This window comes from Podarcis pityusensis (assembly GCF_964106645.2).
Source record: "Podarcis pityusensis genome assembly, chromosome: 12".
NCBI classification, from domain to species: Eukaryota; Metazoa; Chordata; class Lepidosauria; order Squamata; family Lacertidae; genus Podarcis; species Podarcis pityusensis.
In genome coordinates, this window is record NC_138037.1 from 31,084,204 (window position 1) to 31,101,339 (window position 17,136).

The following is a 17,136-nucleotide window of genomic DNA, read 5'->3' on the forward strand; positions in this document are numbered from 1 at the left end:
AGAAAAGGCAAGCAGCATAGTCAATAAAGCTGCCATTTAGTCCAATTTAACACTTGGTGAAAAGGGGTGGGGGAATCACCACGTGTTCAACAATGCTATCTATCTCTCCAGACACACCACCATTGATGTTCGTTTCTAATAAGAGTGCAAATGACCAACAGCAACCAAACTGGGAACTCCAAAAATGAACTGGAAGAATAAACAAAAAGCAACGAGGTAGACAAATAAAGAAAGTCAATAGTCCTACATGTTCTAGACCCCTGAGTGACATGACCTTCTCTTCCTTTCCTATAGAGTTTGCATCCAGACATCCTCTCCCCATGTCCATGCACATACAGCTGTTTGTTTATCGCTTCCCTGGGATACAATCCTACACCTTTGTATGTGAACATTGCAACCACCATCCCAACCCATCAGCAACTTCCTTTCTGCCAGCATCCTAAGCAGCTGAGAATGACCCACATGGTTTTGTTACTCTCGCACACCCCACAGTGACACAGCATGATGGAGTTGTTCCTACACCACTGCGCACATGCAGAGGACCTTAGCAAGCTGCAATGTCAGGTATTTGTCTAAAGATGTAACACAGAGGGCAACATAATATGGCCCACCAGCACAACAGTTTCTGCTGTCATGTGCCCTGTGGATAGGTCTTGGCAAGGTCGGTCAGAGGTGGAGGTGGAATGGGACAAAGGTGCAACATTGGATCTTGGGCAGGGTTTCTGCAGTCTGGGAGGTTCTAACCTAGGCACTGGGGAGAAGACAAGTGGGTTGTCAGGAGAGATGGCAAATGGCCCAGCTGCCAAAGTAGAGCAGCCTGACTTGACTCCAGTGGCACCCCGTCAGTGAAAAGTCCCACATTCCCAAGGGAGGCGCCTAAGACTAGACTGGACAGTGAGCCAGCCACACTGACTCCAGCTCCATCATCAAGGACACTGCAGTGACAGCACAAACAGACACAACCTACACATAGGAATGGCCACTTGCTTCCTTGCTCCCATGGCTCAGGAAGAAAACTGCAAATGACTGTGCCAACCCCACTCTTCAAACGGAGAGATCAGGGGGCATGTCAAGTGCTGGGACAAGACCTTAGCTTATGCCTAACCATGCATCCTAGGGCTCTGCTGTGACTTCTTAACTGTGTAACCTGATTTGTGCTTGAGCACTGTACTGAATTCCTGAATAAAGCCATTAATAAAAATCTAGCTGAGAGTCCACCTACCAAGTCTGCAAGTGGCAGTCATGGCATCTGCTTTTCAGGAAACTCACAACCGAACCCTGTCCCCCCCCTCTCTAAAAAAAAAACATGTTCCCAGTGCCGCACACACAATTCAATTGTTCTTTGTTCTGGCTGCCCTCTGTTCCTGCAGCCAAACCCTCTCCTTCACTTATTTACACCCAAAGCCCCCAGCTTGCCTGACATCCTCCCTAGCTTCCTCTCTTTGTTGCTTAGGGAACAGCTGATACAAATGCTAGTTCTGTAATTACCAACAATCCCAAGGGACTTGTTTCTACAAATTTTATTGCAATTCAATTTTGGAATTCAGACTCCTGGCATCTGGTTCCTTGCTTATTGCACCCAGAATCATACATATAGTCCAGAACACCCCTCAGAGCTTGAAGAAATTATGTGAGTTTATGTCTGCAATCTTTTAACGTTTGTTCTCAAGATCTCCCTAATTGTATTCGGTCACTGGCTCCAAACAGATTTTTCAGGTAAATCCAATACTGGGTGAATCGATGCCGATAGCCTACTTCTAGGATTACGGATGACCTCAGAACACCATTTAACCCGACCTGAAGATTCCATTTGCAAGTGGAGAAGGAAATACCCAACTCTGCTATATCTTTGCAATATCTGAAGGGTCTAAACACACATATCCTGCCAACCTCCCACATAGAAGGGGCAAAATATAAAAGGCTCTGAAATCATGAGAACATAAGAAGAGCCTGCTGGATCAGGCCAATGGCCCATCTAATCCTGCTCAACCAGATGCCTGTGGGAAACCCGCAAACAGGGCCCAAACACAAGAGCCCTCTCAGCCTCCTGCAGTTTCCAGCAAGTGATATTCAGAAGCATCACTGCCTCCAACCATCATGGCTAATAGCCAATGATAGCATTATCCTCCATGAATTTGTCTAGGCCTCTTTTAAAGCCATTTAAGTGGGTGACCATCATTGCCTCCCACGGGAGCGACTGCCATAGTTTATACACTGAATTTGTTTTCTATGTCCCGAATCTTCCAATAATCACTGTTGTTAGATGCCCATGAGTTCTAGTGCTATGAAAGAGGGAGAGAAAAACTTTTATCTATCCGCTTTCTCCATGCCATGCTTAATTCTATAAACTTCTATCATGTCCTCTTTGACTTGCCTTTTCTTTAAACTATAAGATTGTATGCACTGCAAGCTTTCCTCACTCCCCAAACCTCAATGGGCTCAACCTCAAATAACTTAATTTGGTCTCATTGTGGTTTAAGCCCAAATTAAACTTCTTTATGTTTGGGTGCATTGTGAGTTAAAGCCACCTGAATAGAGGCCTCCCCACCTTGAGCCTCCCCGCTATTCACTTTTCCCAGGATGCCCCGTATAGCAGCACAGAAGGTCTAGTGGAGTCCCAGTTTCCTCTCAGAGCCCCCCACTTCAAAACTGGAGAGGAAACAAAAGGCAGTGACAACCACCTTGAAAGCTAGCACTGGACCAACTCTGCGAGGAACCTGAGCTTCAAAGATGGGTTTGTGGTTTACTCAAAAGCAGGCTTAGGATGTCTGAACTAAGGAAGCTTAGTTCCACCTGGCTAGCCACCGTATATTAGATCAGCAGTCTGTCCCAAAGGATGCTAGTGAGCCATCAACTTCAAGTTTTTACAGCACTGAACCAGGCCCTTTCTCCACCACTGACTCCAAAAAGTAACAGTTTGAAAGTCTCTTATCCCACAAGGTGAGCTATCAGTTCCTCAACAACTTCACCAGCTTTCACTGGCTATTAATTCATGAAATGCACATTTGGATTTGGATACAAATCAAAGCAAAAACTTCCATGCCTATTTCAGCATTCCTTTTTGGCCACACGAACCATTCCCTTGCTGGTAGATTAAATCAGTGAAACTCCCAGTGTGTAGAAGATTTCTTCTACATTCTTTTGAGTTGCTGAGTCATGGCCTTTGTTTAGGGCACTCAAAATGTTTTTCCCTCCTCCAGTGCACCCCTTCTCAATACTACAAAGATTAACATTTTTATTAGAAAGTAAAAGTGGCCCAGACACATAGAGCAGTGACTCTTGACATGTAAAAGTATGGGTAAATTTGCTATGGCTGCATAACAACATGTATTTAATGCTTCTTTCCTGCTCTTTATAACAAAGCATTCTATATTATATACTAGCTTGCATAAACTGTAATTTTATATATTTTCCACGTTGGTATAATGACTTTTTAAAAACACCCAAATATTAATGTAGACATTCGTGGCAGTTGAATTATTGCTCTAGCAACTTTTGGGTATAGAAGGGAACAATATATCCCATGGGGGTATTAATACAGAAGACCAATATATTGGGGGGGGGGGGAGTCAACCAAGGCATCTGACCTTTGCCCTACACCAGAAGATGTCCTTCACCCAATGAGGAACATGAATAGCCATCTTACATCTCCCAGAATATACAACATTATCAAGCATACAGAGTATTTTTTTATTATTATTACATTTATTCAAAAATGAAAGTGTACATACAATCAACAAATCATTCTTTATAAGAACATAAAATTAAAATAAAATAAAAATTTCACCATTGTGACTTCCCTCGACCTCAAGTTGACATCTTTTAGTAAGAATACAGAGTGTTTTAACTCCTTTCCTATGTCCCTCACTGATACTTTTTGCAGAGGATTGTATTTTGGGCAAAATTTGTACAATGTTTTGGAAGTCTGCTAGCAATGTCAGCCATATTCTGTGGAGGGTGTGTGATGCACAAGGACCGACCAACCTCAGAAATCTCCATGATAATTTTCTCATGTGCAGCAGTTCTACAATAACTCCCTTTAGTTTTTGTTTTTTTGCTTCTGGCAGGAACACTCTGTGCCAGCTGTCCATTAATATTACATATAAAGATGCATCTATCATCTATAAATGCATTGTGATTTTTGTGAAGATATGTGCTTCCTAGAGCCACAGAGTTGGAAGGCACCCTAAGCCTCTTCTAATCCAACCTCCTCCTGCCCACAGCCATCCCTGCATGGGCTCAAACCACCAAACTTCTGGTTAGCAGCCAGACGCACCGACCCATTTCACCACCGGAGCTGCCCTACACTTCTTCTCTGTATAATTATGCTTTATCTCTGATCAGATGGCATGCCATTGGATGCTGATCTGTGATCAAAGTGAATCAGGAGAAGAGGGGTCCAGAACATATTTCGCACAATGGCCCACAACCAAGTATGGCCATCCCTGCCTGGTCACACTGATATATTTTATAGAAGTGTGCTTGGCTGACTGGCTAAAGGATGGTTGCTGAGTTCTGAAGCACACGTGGCTCTCAAATGTTGAAAAGCACCTGCACCACAAAGGATAGTTTCTCAGCAAGGATTATCGCCTGGAGGTCATGCAACTGGAGGAGTCACGGAACACGTCTGGAAATTGCATAAAAGCATTATATGTCCTTGTTACAAAATTAGCTGAAAGGGGCAAATGAGTAAAGTGTGAGCACACAGTTCAGCACGGGTTATGGATAGCTATCAGCCAGGGCAGAATTTATTTTCCTCCAGAAAACAAGCTCTAGATGTCAACTTCGGAGCTTCCTTTCCACCTGCCCCAACAGTTCAATGCAGAAGATAATACAGACTGAGTTATTTAGAAACCAGAAAAAGTGTAAAAGAGAAGGTATATGGAGGACTACTATTTGGGGTGGGGGGTGGGGGTGGGGAGACAAGCGTATATGACATGTAAATCAAAAAGTGGCACAGAACAAACATAATTTATAGCCATGTTCTGAATGCTAATCCTTTTCTAGCCCAAAATTATTCCCTGCTGTGTAAATGAGGCAGCATTATAATATTGATACATATACAGAATACAAATTGCATTGGGCTGCCCTCTGCACCTACAAAGTCTCAGCACTGAGATTTAAAATATAATTATTGCCTTCATTCTATATATAGGCATAGATCTTTAGCATTAAGTACCAGCCATTAAATTAAAGGAGTTATGCAGTAAATTGTAGGGTGGATCAGTTATTTTCTATAGACTGCTGCATTTTATCGGCTGCATTTTCTATAGAATGCTTCTGAATTAGTTTTGGCAAAGAATCACTACTCTGTTAAAACACACACGTTTATTAAGCAAGTAACCACAGAGCTGCATGCCTAGGGCTATGGCTTAAAAAATAATAATATTACACTGACCCATAGCTTTAATTGGGTGACACACAGTCTCCTAAATTTCCCAACAGTTCAATTAAAGGAAATAGCACAGGGTTACCATTAGGTTTGTACCGTTGTCATTGTCATTGATCTTTTAGAATCAGGGCAAAGAAGTGGAGGTGGAGGGCTTTCCTCCCCTTTCAAATGTCTCCTTCTAGTATTATGGGAAAAGCCTGCCTTCTAGTTGAATTGAATTCCCCTTTAATCTCATCCTTGAGCTGGTGGATAGATGCAGTCTTTAAAAATGCAGGATATCGGTGTAATTGTAAATTGATCTGTCTCTTTGGAAAACAGCCAAGAGTGTTCAACCAGCAAAAAGACCCAATCCCTGAAACTGTCCCTCACCCCCTCCCTAACTGCATAAGCCTATATACATGGTCTACTCAGAAGTAAGTCCCATTGAGTTCAATGGAGCTTACTCCCAGGTAAGGAGGACTAGGATTCCAACCACAATAAGACTTTTGGGTTGCTAAATCTTCTGAAATAACAATACCTGATGATGTATTCCTCACACTACTAGTAGTTCCTCACATTACTAGAGAGCTGACTGCGAGTCAGAAGGTGTTTTAAATTTTAAGATCTGCTCTCAGAAAGCTTGGGAGTGTCTTTGAAGCAAGAAGTAGGTTATAGGACTGTTTTAAGAAACACAGCAATGTCAGTAACCTACCACTAAAGGGCTAGAGATCAATGCAGCAGATTCACCTATAAAAACATTTATTTCTGTTGGAAAGTTGATAAAGAGACACAGTCATGACTGCAGAGTCTTTGAAATCAGACACATTATTCCTTAGTGCCACACTCAAGGAAATTCATCTTTCTATGGTGATGTTGAACCTATGTAGCCTATTTGCCACGGGCTCTTTGGTGATGAGATCTGGCAAGCCACGGGTTATTTCACCTAATCCATCATTAGCGTTCACGTGCCCTTTATGACATACAACAAACCTGGATTTAACAATCCTGCTCCTCCCGTGTGATGAATCTAAACGCATTTCACAATAGGGTAGACAGAAAGGCATGCAGGTTCTCTCACCTTTTCTTTGTGCATTATTTTTTTTTAACATTCTTGGGGCACTATGAGGAACCGCCGTTACTATTATTGTTATCGTTTTTTGCTCTCCCTTCCTAATCACTTAACGTACACTCTGTTAGCACAGGGCACAGAGCGATTAGAAAACAACAGTGAGGTTAAATCACCATGGTACAGCCTGGACTGCCATCTGTCATTAAATGTGTGCAAACTGATACTCTCCAAATAAAACAATCCAGGGTGGGAGTGGGGGGGGGGGAGAACACATTTGACAAGAGCATCGATAACCACCGGTGCAACATTCAGCCAAAGGCAATGCAGCAATATATCCCTCTCCTCCACTTACCAGTCTTCCACAAATACACGGATGAAGTTTCAAATTCACTTTGCGCCTTAGCTCCCCAGATTCCAAACAGGAGAAGCACGAGAACTCCAATGCACTTGCTTGAAAGAGATGAAGCCCCTGGACCACCGATTAAAGCTGCGCTCTTCTCTCTCAGCCCCATGCCTTCCAGAAGCCTGCTTCAGTGTCAAAATCTGCCGCACAATGGGTAACCCTTGCGTGAGTAATTTCTTCCCCCCCTTTCAGAATGTCTTCACAGGGAGGGCAGAAGGGAAATGGCTTTCCAGCTATTCTGCATGCCAGTTGAAAAGGGGGGGGGACTGTTTAACACCAAGGAACAATAGAGCTCTTGCTTGCTGCTGCTGCTGCTGTTTCGGCGGCTGCTGCTACGATGGCAGCGGCTGCTGCTGGTACTGTGGATGTTACTTCACTCTTCCCCATTCAGTGGGTAGTAGCAGTTTCCATCAGCTGAGAGAGAGACAGCTGTCCACAGGGGGCTCCAGCTGACTGAGCAGGTTATCTTGGTCTGGGAGGCAGCAGCAGTCATTTACACCAGCTGGAGGGAGAGGGGAGAGAGAAAGAGAGTGAAACAGTGGAGGGGAGGGGAGAGAAGATCAAGGGAGGGAGGGAGAAGGCAAGAGGGGGAAGGAACACAAATAGCAAATAACCGAATGCTGTAATCACATGCATGCAACCAACTGCAAGATACTGTTGTTTCTTTTTGCACGTCTATTGGAAGAATATCTATATTCAAGACTATCCAATAAAAATATTATCATTAAACAAAAAACCATTCCGGAGCATGTTTGAGACAAGCAGGTAGCAAGTGTTCAGCACCAATTATTTTCCTGCTCCTTTAAAGCAAGTTGCCAGCATGCAATTCCCACTTAGTAGAAGAGCTGACAGGATGGATGATGTTGTTGAAGAGAATCATGACTTTGAGAACAGCAAATGTGGTGAATTAAGCATATTTATCGACAATCAGGATGCTGATGCACAAACTGAATACACGGTAAAGACTGGTGGGGATACTTAGACATGCAACTGATTAAATTGTCCCTTAATATTCATGTAAGAAGGGTCATACAGCTGCAATATTATACTGTCCGGTGGTGTTTTTCTGTCTCAAGTTACATACCCATTCCACTGATATCTGGGTGCAAGGAAGGCATTAAAGGAATAAAGCATCTCATTAAAAATCAGAATGACTTTCATTAATCCTTTAACTGTGCATCTAAGAAAAGCAGCCATTCTGAAATTTTCGTTTATCAAAATGTTTTTATGACAGTAATTTCTTTTTATGAAAAGTAATTCTGAGTTGCAATTATCTCAAAGTGTGTTTTTAAGCATGAATGTGTTAGTAGGCTGTACCATGCGGGGGGCGGGGGGGGGGCGGAATAGGACAAAAAGTGTCTTAACACTTTGCTTGCTGTAAAGTCATACTCAGAGTAGGCCTATGCACTTAAGTGAACCATGATGACTAACATAAATGCATTGATTTCAGTAGGTCTACTTCTGTGTTTGACTTGATCGGGTACCGAGAGAGCATTGTTTTAAATCCACCCCAATGAGCTAGAACAAAAGACAATGCTGTCTTATGTTCCTGCATACATCCAGAAATGCAAAGGCCTAGAAGTAGTGTTCTGAGAAGAGCAGCAGAGCAACCAGGGAGTTTTAAATGATGACGCTACTGCAGTTGAAAGAGAAAGCCTTAACCAAGCCTCTCTGGGGAACTCTGTCATTTGCCAGAATCCTTCCCATGCTCAGCCTCTTCCACAGGCACTGGGTTTGAAAAGCAGCCTTGATCAAATAATTCCCAGGTCCTCATCCATTTAAATATTCTGACATCAGAGCAAATTAGCAATGTTGAAGGTTGCAAATTTGTCTTTGTTTACTTTCCACTCTGTTTCGCCTCTAAGAGGGAATTAAAGGCTCAGGAAGCCCTGGCGCTGTGTGAGGCTGTGATTAAGAGAGATAAGCAAGTGTGGATTACCGTTCCTCAGCTGTTGAAAAAGCAGCAACAATCAGGAGATTATGGGTTGATAAGGGATACATAGAAAGCTGTGAGCCTAACAAATTTATAGCATCCATTTCTGACGGAGGGCTAGGGCTCACAGCACCAGGTAAGGTATATAGTCAAAAATGGGACGCACTTGGTAGTCTCACTTATATGTCTCGTGTTCATTTCACAGCCAAGAAGCTAAGCACCCACCATCATCAACAAAGCATTTATAATCCAGTAACTGGTTGCAAAACCTCTGTGGGTGCATTTATGTGTGCCTGCATATCAACATTTGTACCTGAATTAATAAAACCTGCAAAGTTTTAAAAGGGGTGTCTTTTCCTTTGAAAGCATTTTCTCTTAAGTAAAAACTGCCATTTGACTTCACAAATCAAATTCGGCTGCTGCCCAGTTTCTTTGATAAATACGTGAATACATGAACTCACGAATACGTGAAGCTGAGGCTTGTGGCAGCTATGAATTGTGCTTTTCTCTACTTTGAATCAGAGCTTTTGAATGTAAGAGGAAAAATGTATCTCAGTAGGGAACGCTGAAGTAGGAACAAGTTACTAGGGTTCACAAGTTGCATGAGATGAGGGGTGACGAGGCAGAATTAAAATAAAATTTGGTTATTTGAAGCAATGCACGGATTGACACCTCTGTTAGTAACATACTTTTCATGGCATTAATCCAAAGCATTTCCAGGCCATGGGCTCTGCATCTCCTAGTGGGTTCTGCATCTCTTACTTTAAAAAGTAGCCATTCGTACAACAAGTCAATTGCAAAAGCTGAGTCATCTTCAGAAAAACTTCCATATCAGGGTGGAGAATCTATGGCCTTTGAAATGTTACTGGACTCCAACTCCCATCAGCCCCAGACAGGAAGCTCAATGATCAAAGAGGGTGGGAGTTGTAATCTAGCAACATCTGGGTAGGGCCACACGTTCCTGAATGTGTCTAATTGGCTGTTTAGATCACAGCCTATTTAGTCATTTCAGAGGGGGGAAATCTGTCTGTATTATAAAAATTGAATTCATATGCACAGCTCTATCATTCAAACTTCCCCCAACCTGGTGCCTTGCAGATATTTTGGACTACAACTCTCATCAAACTCAGTAAATACGGTCAATGATCAGGGATGGTGGGAGCTATCATCCAAAAACATCTGGAGGGCACCAGGTTGGAGAAAGCTATTCTGTATTTTTCAAAAAATGAAAAGGAGAAACCATGACAAGGATTATGGACAACAACAATAGCTAAGAGTTCTTTCCAGAGCACCTTATTTACCCATCCTCATCTTTGATTAATCTTTTAATATATATCTGGATTTGCACATGGAACACATGGAACGCATACTTCCCAAACTTGAAAGATGACACCAACATAGCTGCTTGGCTAGCCAGACAGATCTGATGCAGGGGAAGAGGCTGGAAAAAAATCCCTTTACAAAGGCCACACAATGCCCATGACATTCACTGAAACAACAGAAGTAATTAGACACCCAACACTTAAATACAGCCGCTGGTTATGTAGCTGCTAATGTCACAAACCATTCTTCTCACCAAGTCAATTTTCATAACAGAGGTGCTATTGGTCAAAATGCATATCTAGAACAGAAGATGCATCCCAAAGATCCTTCCTAATAAAGAAATGTAGCCCATAGGGACAACATAATAGCCCATAGCACAACAGAATCTGTCTACATTAGTTCTGAGCTGAAATGGGAGGTGCACATTGCATGAACGTTTTGTTTCTGTGAAATATACCTCCCTTCTCAGCCATTTTTCACACAGCTTTGCAAAAGGGAAGAATACCATTTCCAATGAGGCAGAGGCTGGACGAGCAGGGAATGCATCTTATTGCTGGGCACATTCCTACCTAGAGATACCAGGGACTGAATCTTGGACTTCATGCATGCAAAGGCAATGTTCTGCCATGGAGATATGGCCCTTCCCCAAAGGATGATCCACTCTCAGTAGCTGGAGTTTTTCTTCCTATTGCAACTATAGAGGGATGTTGTCTCCACAGACGGCTCAAGTCTTATGCAGGCTGATAAGACCCAAAGGAACTGACTGTGTTTTTAAAGGATCCAAGCATCCACTGGTTTTTGCAAGTTCAAGGAGACTGAAGAGCTATTGGGGACCTGCCTTCTGAGACTAATCCAATCACAAAAATTATTGTATCCATTCCTGAATCTAATGTGCTTTCAACAAATTTACATTTTAAAAATCCCAAATAAAACAAAGTTGCACACAAGTCAGGCTTTGACAACCATACCTTATGGAAGTTTACATGAGCTGAAGCTAGTCCAAACCTATAAACCTATGGTGCAGCATAAGCTAACATTTTCATATATATTAGATGCCTTCACTTAAGGAACTGATCGTGTTGTTGAATGAATTGCCATGAAATTTGAACATGGCAGCATTCAAACTGGTAGCCACACAAACCCACTGCTCAAGATCAGAATGCAGGACTGCAAAAATGCATGTCCAGTTTTTACATCATTAAAAATAAAATGCTTACAATCATTCTTCAGTCATATAGGTACAAATCCATGTCTCATTGTTGCTTCCAGTTTGACTGACGAGCCAAATTCTTTCTTTAGAAACCGTCCACAAAATGAAAAGATTACAGGCTAGGACAACTCCTATTTTTGAAAGTAAATCATGACCTGTTCTCTTTCATACTAGGAGTGACTATGAATGCAACCTTGTGCTGGCCTGCCCCAGCATCCCATTGTGACATCATACTGTGTTTTTAACCTCACTGTCCAATGAGCAGCAGCTCAACTCCATAATTTGCTTTGTTTCATAACAACAATTCCTTGTGGTTGAACAGCCAACTGCCTTTGAAGTAAGGTATATTTTAGACACATTCGAGATGTTGCCGGAAACCACGATTGCTGCCACCATTTTGGATGCTCCTATGGTATTCTGGCGATTTGTAAATCCTCATTCCAGGTGTTTTAAGATGCACTGCATGCCTAGGTATCATATGTCCTATGCTTAAAACAGCCAAGATTTAAGTATCCAGTTAACACACAACTTAAAGCTCCAAAGCAACAGTGCTGGTTACAGACAAACAAGAAGACAGTGTGGTGTAGTGGCTAGAGTATCAGACTACTACCAGGGTTCAAGCCCTGACTCAGTCATGAAGGTTATTGGGTGACCCTTGGGCTAGTCACCATTTCCTTGCCCTACCTTGCAGCGTAACTGTAAAGATGAAATGGGATGAAGGAGAACCACATATGCCACCCTGAGTGCCTTGGGAGGAAAGCCAGGGCAGAAACGTAATAATAAATATATAAATAAAATATGGTTGCTACTAAGACCAAGCTTAAATGGTTCCTGTATTTCAGTAACATTTTTTGCTGTTCTAAACAAATACAACCATTTCAACCATATTTCAGCAAACAAATATTCACCACTTCCTTTACATTGTCCCCACCGATCCCTCTCTTACACACTCAACTTGTTTCATATGGCTCCAGTGACATCATGACACAGCCATATCTGATTGGCTACATTGTGTTCTGATGTCCTCACATCTACTATGTGGTCATTCATGGACCCTGCTCTTAACTGATCTAATTTACCCTTACGGGTGTCACCATGCGGCTGTAGCCAAATGTTGATATGTCATCCCAACTCAGTACTGCTGCCGGCACTGAGGGGGCAGTTGGCAATGTGCCCTTGGGGTAGGGTGGGGGAAGGCACACACCACTGTGACCACTGCCCCCCACCTTGGCTGCTCTACTTTCTCTCCCCCCAGCTGCCTCCACCTCATTTTCTTCTCTTCCTTTCCATGTTGCTCTAGGCACTCTGCTCCCCCATCTCAACCCACCCAATATGACCATGGCCTCTCCATGTTCTCCTCCACACCACCACCACCACTGCAAGCATGTTGCAAAGAATTTGACTGCTTGCACCTACGCACTCTACAAGGTGGCTCTTTCCAGTTATGCTGGCAGAATTTTAAAAGGCAAGCTCAAAATGAAGCAAGCAAGAGCTCTCACTTCAAGTTGCTGAAGACTGGAAATAAAGGGGATGCACTTCTTAAGAGAGAGTGGAACAGAGCTCCACCACCGCCTCACTTCCACCAGCCTTCCTCCTATGTGCCCAGAGACATTCTAGGAATTTCCCTCTCACTGAATGGTTCAGGTGACCACCCTATGTGTTTATTTGGAATAAGTCCTGTTGAACTCAGTGGGGCTAGAGAGGCTCATCCACATTCCCGCTTGCCCCCAGGAAAACTTGCTGTTTACTGCCAAATCGGAGCAAACACCAATTGGGTTTTATTCAGATAGATGTCTGCTCTGATTTAGCTCTAAAGAGCAGTTTTTGGGGGGAGGGTGCAGTGGCACAAAGGCAAAAATCGCTCAGACCCATGCCTCAAAAGCATCATAGAAATGGAAAACTGCTTGGATCCATGCTTTTGTGAGATGGAGCAAGCGGAATTTGGGAAGAGCCCTTAGTTCCAGGTGAATACGGCATAGGATCAGATTGTGATGCACTTAACAAGAATCACATTTATTCATGTTTATCCTAAACATGTTTACTCAAATGTAAGTCCCACTGAGTCCATTACTTCGAAGTATATCCAGGATGGCAGCCTTAATTGAACACCCAGTGAAAATACTGAGCATGGCTTTCTTCGTATTTCAGGCATTATGCATTTCCAAGTAATTCTAGTCTATTAATGCCACATAGCTTGTATAGATGTTATCAAATTATGCAGAAAAGTAAAAAGTAGGGGTTAATTTTTAATAACACTACTACTTTGCTAATGTATTTTAAGCCTGAAAACACTTCATTGTTATTGTGAGTTTTCAGAACATAGTAATTCTCCAGTAAATTCCCAAAATAAGAGATGTAAACTGAAAATAACAAAAGCCAGTCTTTCAAGAGGTGCAGTGCATGTGACCTCTAGGTGTCATTCTTCACCATGTTTAGTCCATATCCTTCAATGGGCTCCTCATTACTTTATGTATCAAGTGAAGATTATTGTTTGAGGAGGTGAAGCATTTTGTTCTAATTTCCCACCCATTGTTTACTAAAGAAGATAAATTTGCCGTGCATTGTTAGAATATTCATAACAAGAGCTCTGGCAACATTAATAAATTAAAAGTAGATGGTAGATTTTTCTTCTTCTTCCAGTCTTCAGATTCCCTTGAGCAGAGATCAGCCCAAGCCAAAGATAATAAAGTATTCATACGAAAAATTAACTATTCATGTGTGGTCCACACAAACTGGACACCTTGGTTCTCCCATAAGGTGGCAGTTCTGGAAAACTGCAAATTCTAACAGGTACATTATACAGTTGTACCTTGCATCCCGAATGCCTTGCAAGTCAAACGTTTTGGCTCCCGAACACCGCAAACCCAGAAGTGAGTGTTCCGGTTTGCAAACGTTCTTTGGAACCCGAATGTCTGCCGTGGCTTCCAATTGGCTGCAGGAGCTTCCTGCAGCCAATCGGAAGATGCACCTTGGTTTCCAAACGTTTTGGAAGTCAAACGGACTTCCGGAATGGATTCCGTTCCGACTTCTGAGGTACCACTGTAAAGGAGGTCATGTTGTCCTCTTTGCTTTGGTTCAAATATGGTTCTGGACTCTATGATGCTTGCTAGCAGGTAGTATCTGGTTTATTACTGAGAAATATGGAGTCCCTGAACTCTGATGCCTTCTTGCTTGCCTGGATGAAGGGTATGGCGGGGGGGGTATAGAAAACACGCTATTGTACAAAGATAAAATTTACATTCATTGCTGCATCCACTTTTCCCTCTGGCCACACCCACCAGTGGCATGTGTGTGCCCTGCAGAAGGTTAACCACAAGGGGATGCAGTCTTTGGGCTAAAAAGAAGATAGGAATCCATGATCTAATTATAGGACTTTCTTTTATACTGTATTGGATTGCATCCAGACTAACAGTGCAATCTTATGCATGTCTACTCAGATTTCAACATGGCTTACTCCCAAGTAAGTGAATGCAAAATTGCAGTCTATGTTTCCGAACCTATGCACCATTGAACACAATGGGACAAAAGAATCAATGGAAACAAAGTGGAACCAACTGGATCTGGATCCAACCCACTGCCACTATTATATACTGATCATTTGTTTGCTGAGTTTGCATCCTGCCTTTCCACCAAACAATGCTCATTGTTTGCGTCCTTAGCAGAGCACAGGGACGTTATACTGTCCCATGATAGATCAAATGAACCTTAAGAAGGCAAAAGGGATGCAAATTAGTACTACTGCAGATCCCTGTAATGACAGCAGACATCATTACTGGTTTAAATATAGCACTATTATGCTTCTCTTGCTGGCACATAGTCAGAGAAGCTTTCTAATGAATTGGTAGTGGGAGCCCTGGCAATTTGGGGAGTTCATCCCTTGAGATACAGAAGATAACCTTGGTCATAACATGTCACCGTTGCTTCTGAACATTTTCTGGAGAGCGTAAATTTATTCTTTGTGGTGCCACTCAGTGAAGCAAGGTAGCTTTCTCCATTACACAGAGATGATACGAGTAAAAGGGTGATGAATGTTCATTATGATCGCTGCGCTGCTCAAGTAATGCTTGAATTTGCTGAGTAGCACCAGCCGCAGAATTCGCCGGTCACAAACCTATCATCACTATCTAGCTGCGAAAATGAATGGCAAAGGAAAGCGACATAAATATGAAAGGGCAAGTTGACAATTTGTCATCAGCACTGATGTATGAATGTAAAGCATAAAATACTAGAGAAAACTTCATATTTATATCAAAGGATACATATCCATCAAGGTAAATGCTAACTTCATTCTGGAACTCAGATAGGAAGGACCACCCCTGCCCTTTCTCCAACTCTTCCTGATAAATATTGGAAGGGGGGGTGAGAAATAAGATGTGCGTGTTTCTGCTGCACTCTGTTTATGCGATAGGATAATGTGGAAATCCAAACATACAGGTTTCCTATACTACACCCAACATTCTCCTCTTCAGCCTTTCCACATATTCTACTTCAGACACAAGCACTTCCATTATTTTGAACACTAGGGATGATTCCTTCTTAGAAAGCTCAAAGTTTCCCATAATGGGTTAGTCAGCTAAAGAGAATGGATTACACCTGGGCATAAGATGAAAAAAAATAGACAGCAATGCTAAAGAGAAGCAAAAACAGCTGGATGAGGCAGATGTAGCCCAAAACATCTCAGGGATACCAGGTTGGAGAGTGAGGGAAAGAGACAGGTAGACCAGTTAGACTCCCTGAGAGATGGTTCTAGTATGGGTTGAGAATCATGTTCAAAAAAGGCTATCAATAAAGCAAATGGAGAATGTCTCTAAACATATACAGTGGTAGCTTGGGCTAAGTACTTAATTCGTTCTGGAGGTCCGTTCTTAACCTGAAACTGTTCTTAACCTGAAGCACCACTTTAGCTAATGGGGCCTCCTGCTGCTGCCACGCCGCCGGAGCACGATTTCTGTTCTCATCCTGAAGCAAAGTTCTTAACCCGAGGTACTATTTCTGGGTTAGCGGAGTCTGTAATCTGAAGCGTATGTAACCCGAGGTACCACTGTATGTGGATACATTTACATATTGTAATATTGGATTTGTTGTAAATTTTCAAGAGTATAACAATAAACATTCACAACGGTTTGTGTCATCAAGTGCAACTAGGATAAGACAGAAATGAAGCTCCCCTCCATCTCATTAGCTCAACACAACCCTTCAAAATGACCTCTGAGATTCAGGTGGCCTCCCCTTCTCACCATTATGTGAAAAATGGGACCAAATCTCCAGAAATTTATCCTCTCTCTCTCTGCATACTTTTGTCCTCAATCTGTTTTCCTCCAACTCTCCAGAGCAGATTTGGGGGTTGTGGGGCGCAGAGGAGAAGGAGAGGTAGTCCTGTTGTACAGGCAGAAGCTAACTGTGCTGACAAGATGACTTTGTTGAATACAACCCCATTAATTACTTGAGAACAATTGCTAGCCATTTATTCCTAAATTATTTTTTAAAGAAGAGAAGCTGAATGCAAATGCTTAATCATCTTAACTGTATAATTCATGAATTAACATAAATATGAAGGGTTCAGTGATTCCCGCCTCACAAACCAGTATATTTGTAACACTCCTTTTAGGGGTTTTTTTTGCCTTAACAATGGTCAAATATAGGGCTGTGTTCGTTGAACATAGTTCATTCCCGCCCCCCGCCCCCGCGCAGTTGATTGTATTTTAATTCTTGAAACATGCAGCTATTCATGTTGTGCTTTTTCCAATTTTACAGAGTCAGTGCATGCTAAGAATAACTGGCACTGGAATAGTGCAACAAATGATTTTTCTATTCATACATATGCACA

At 42.4% G+C, this 17,136-nt stretch overlaps 1 protein-coding gene and 1 long non-coding RNA gene across 5 annotated transcripts in view; one reads left to right on the forward strand and one right to left on the reverse strand.

The window, feature by feature from the left end:
* THSD7A (thrombospondin type 1 domain containing 7A) overlaps positions 1-11,494 on the reverse strand; it is a 221,815-nt gene extending 210,321 nt beyond the window's left edge. For all 4 annotated transcript variants that reach the window (XM_080974550.1, XM_080974552.1, XM_080974549.1 and 1 more), the window contains exons 1-2: positions 11,317-11,494; positions 6,793-7,345 (exon numbers count right to left, since the gene is read on the reverse strand). In XM_080974550.1, coding sequence (XP_080830676.1) covers positions 6,793-6,952 — 160 coding nt within the window. In that variant the 5' untranslated portion in view covers positions 6,953-7,345; positions 11,317-11,494. The remainder of the gene's footprint in view (positions 1-6,792; positions 7,346-11,316) is intronic.
* Positions 11,495-11,593: 99 nt separating this feature from the next.
* LOC308459632 lies at positions 11,594-12,858 on the forward strand. The gene is made up of 2 exons (XR_013978244.1): positions 11,594-11,721; positions 12,610-12,858. It is a non-coding gene; the product is annotated as an uncharacterized lncRNA (long non-coding RNA).
* The last annotated feature ends 4,278 nt before the right edge of the window (positions 12,859-17,136 follow it).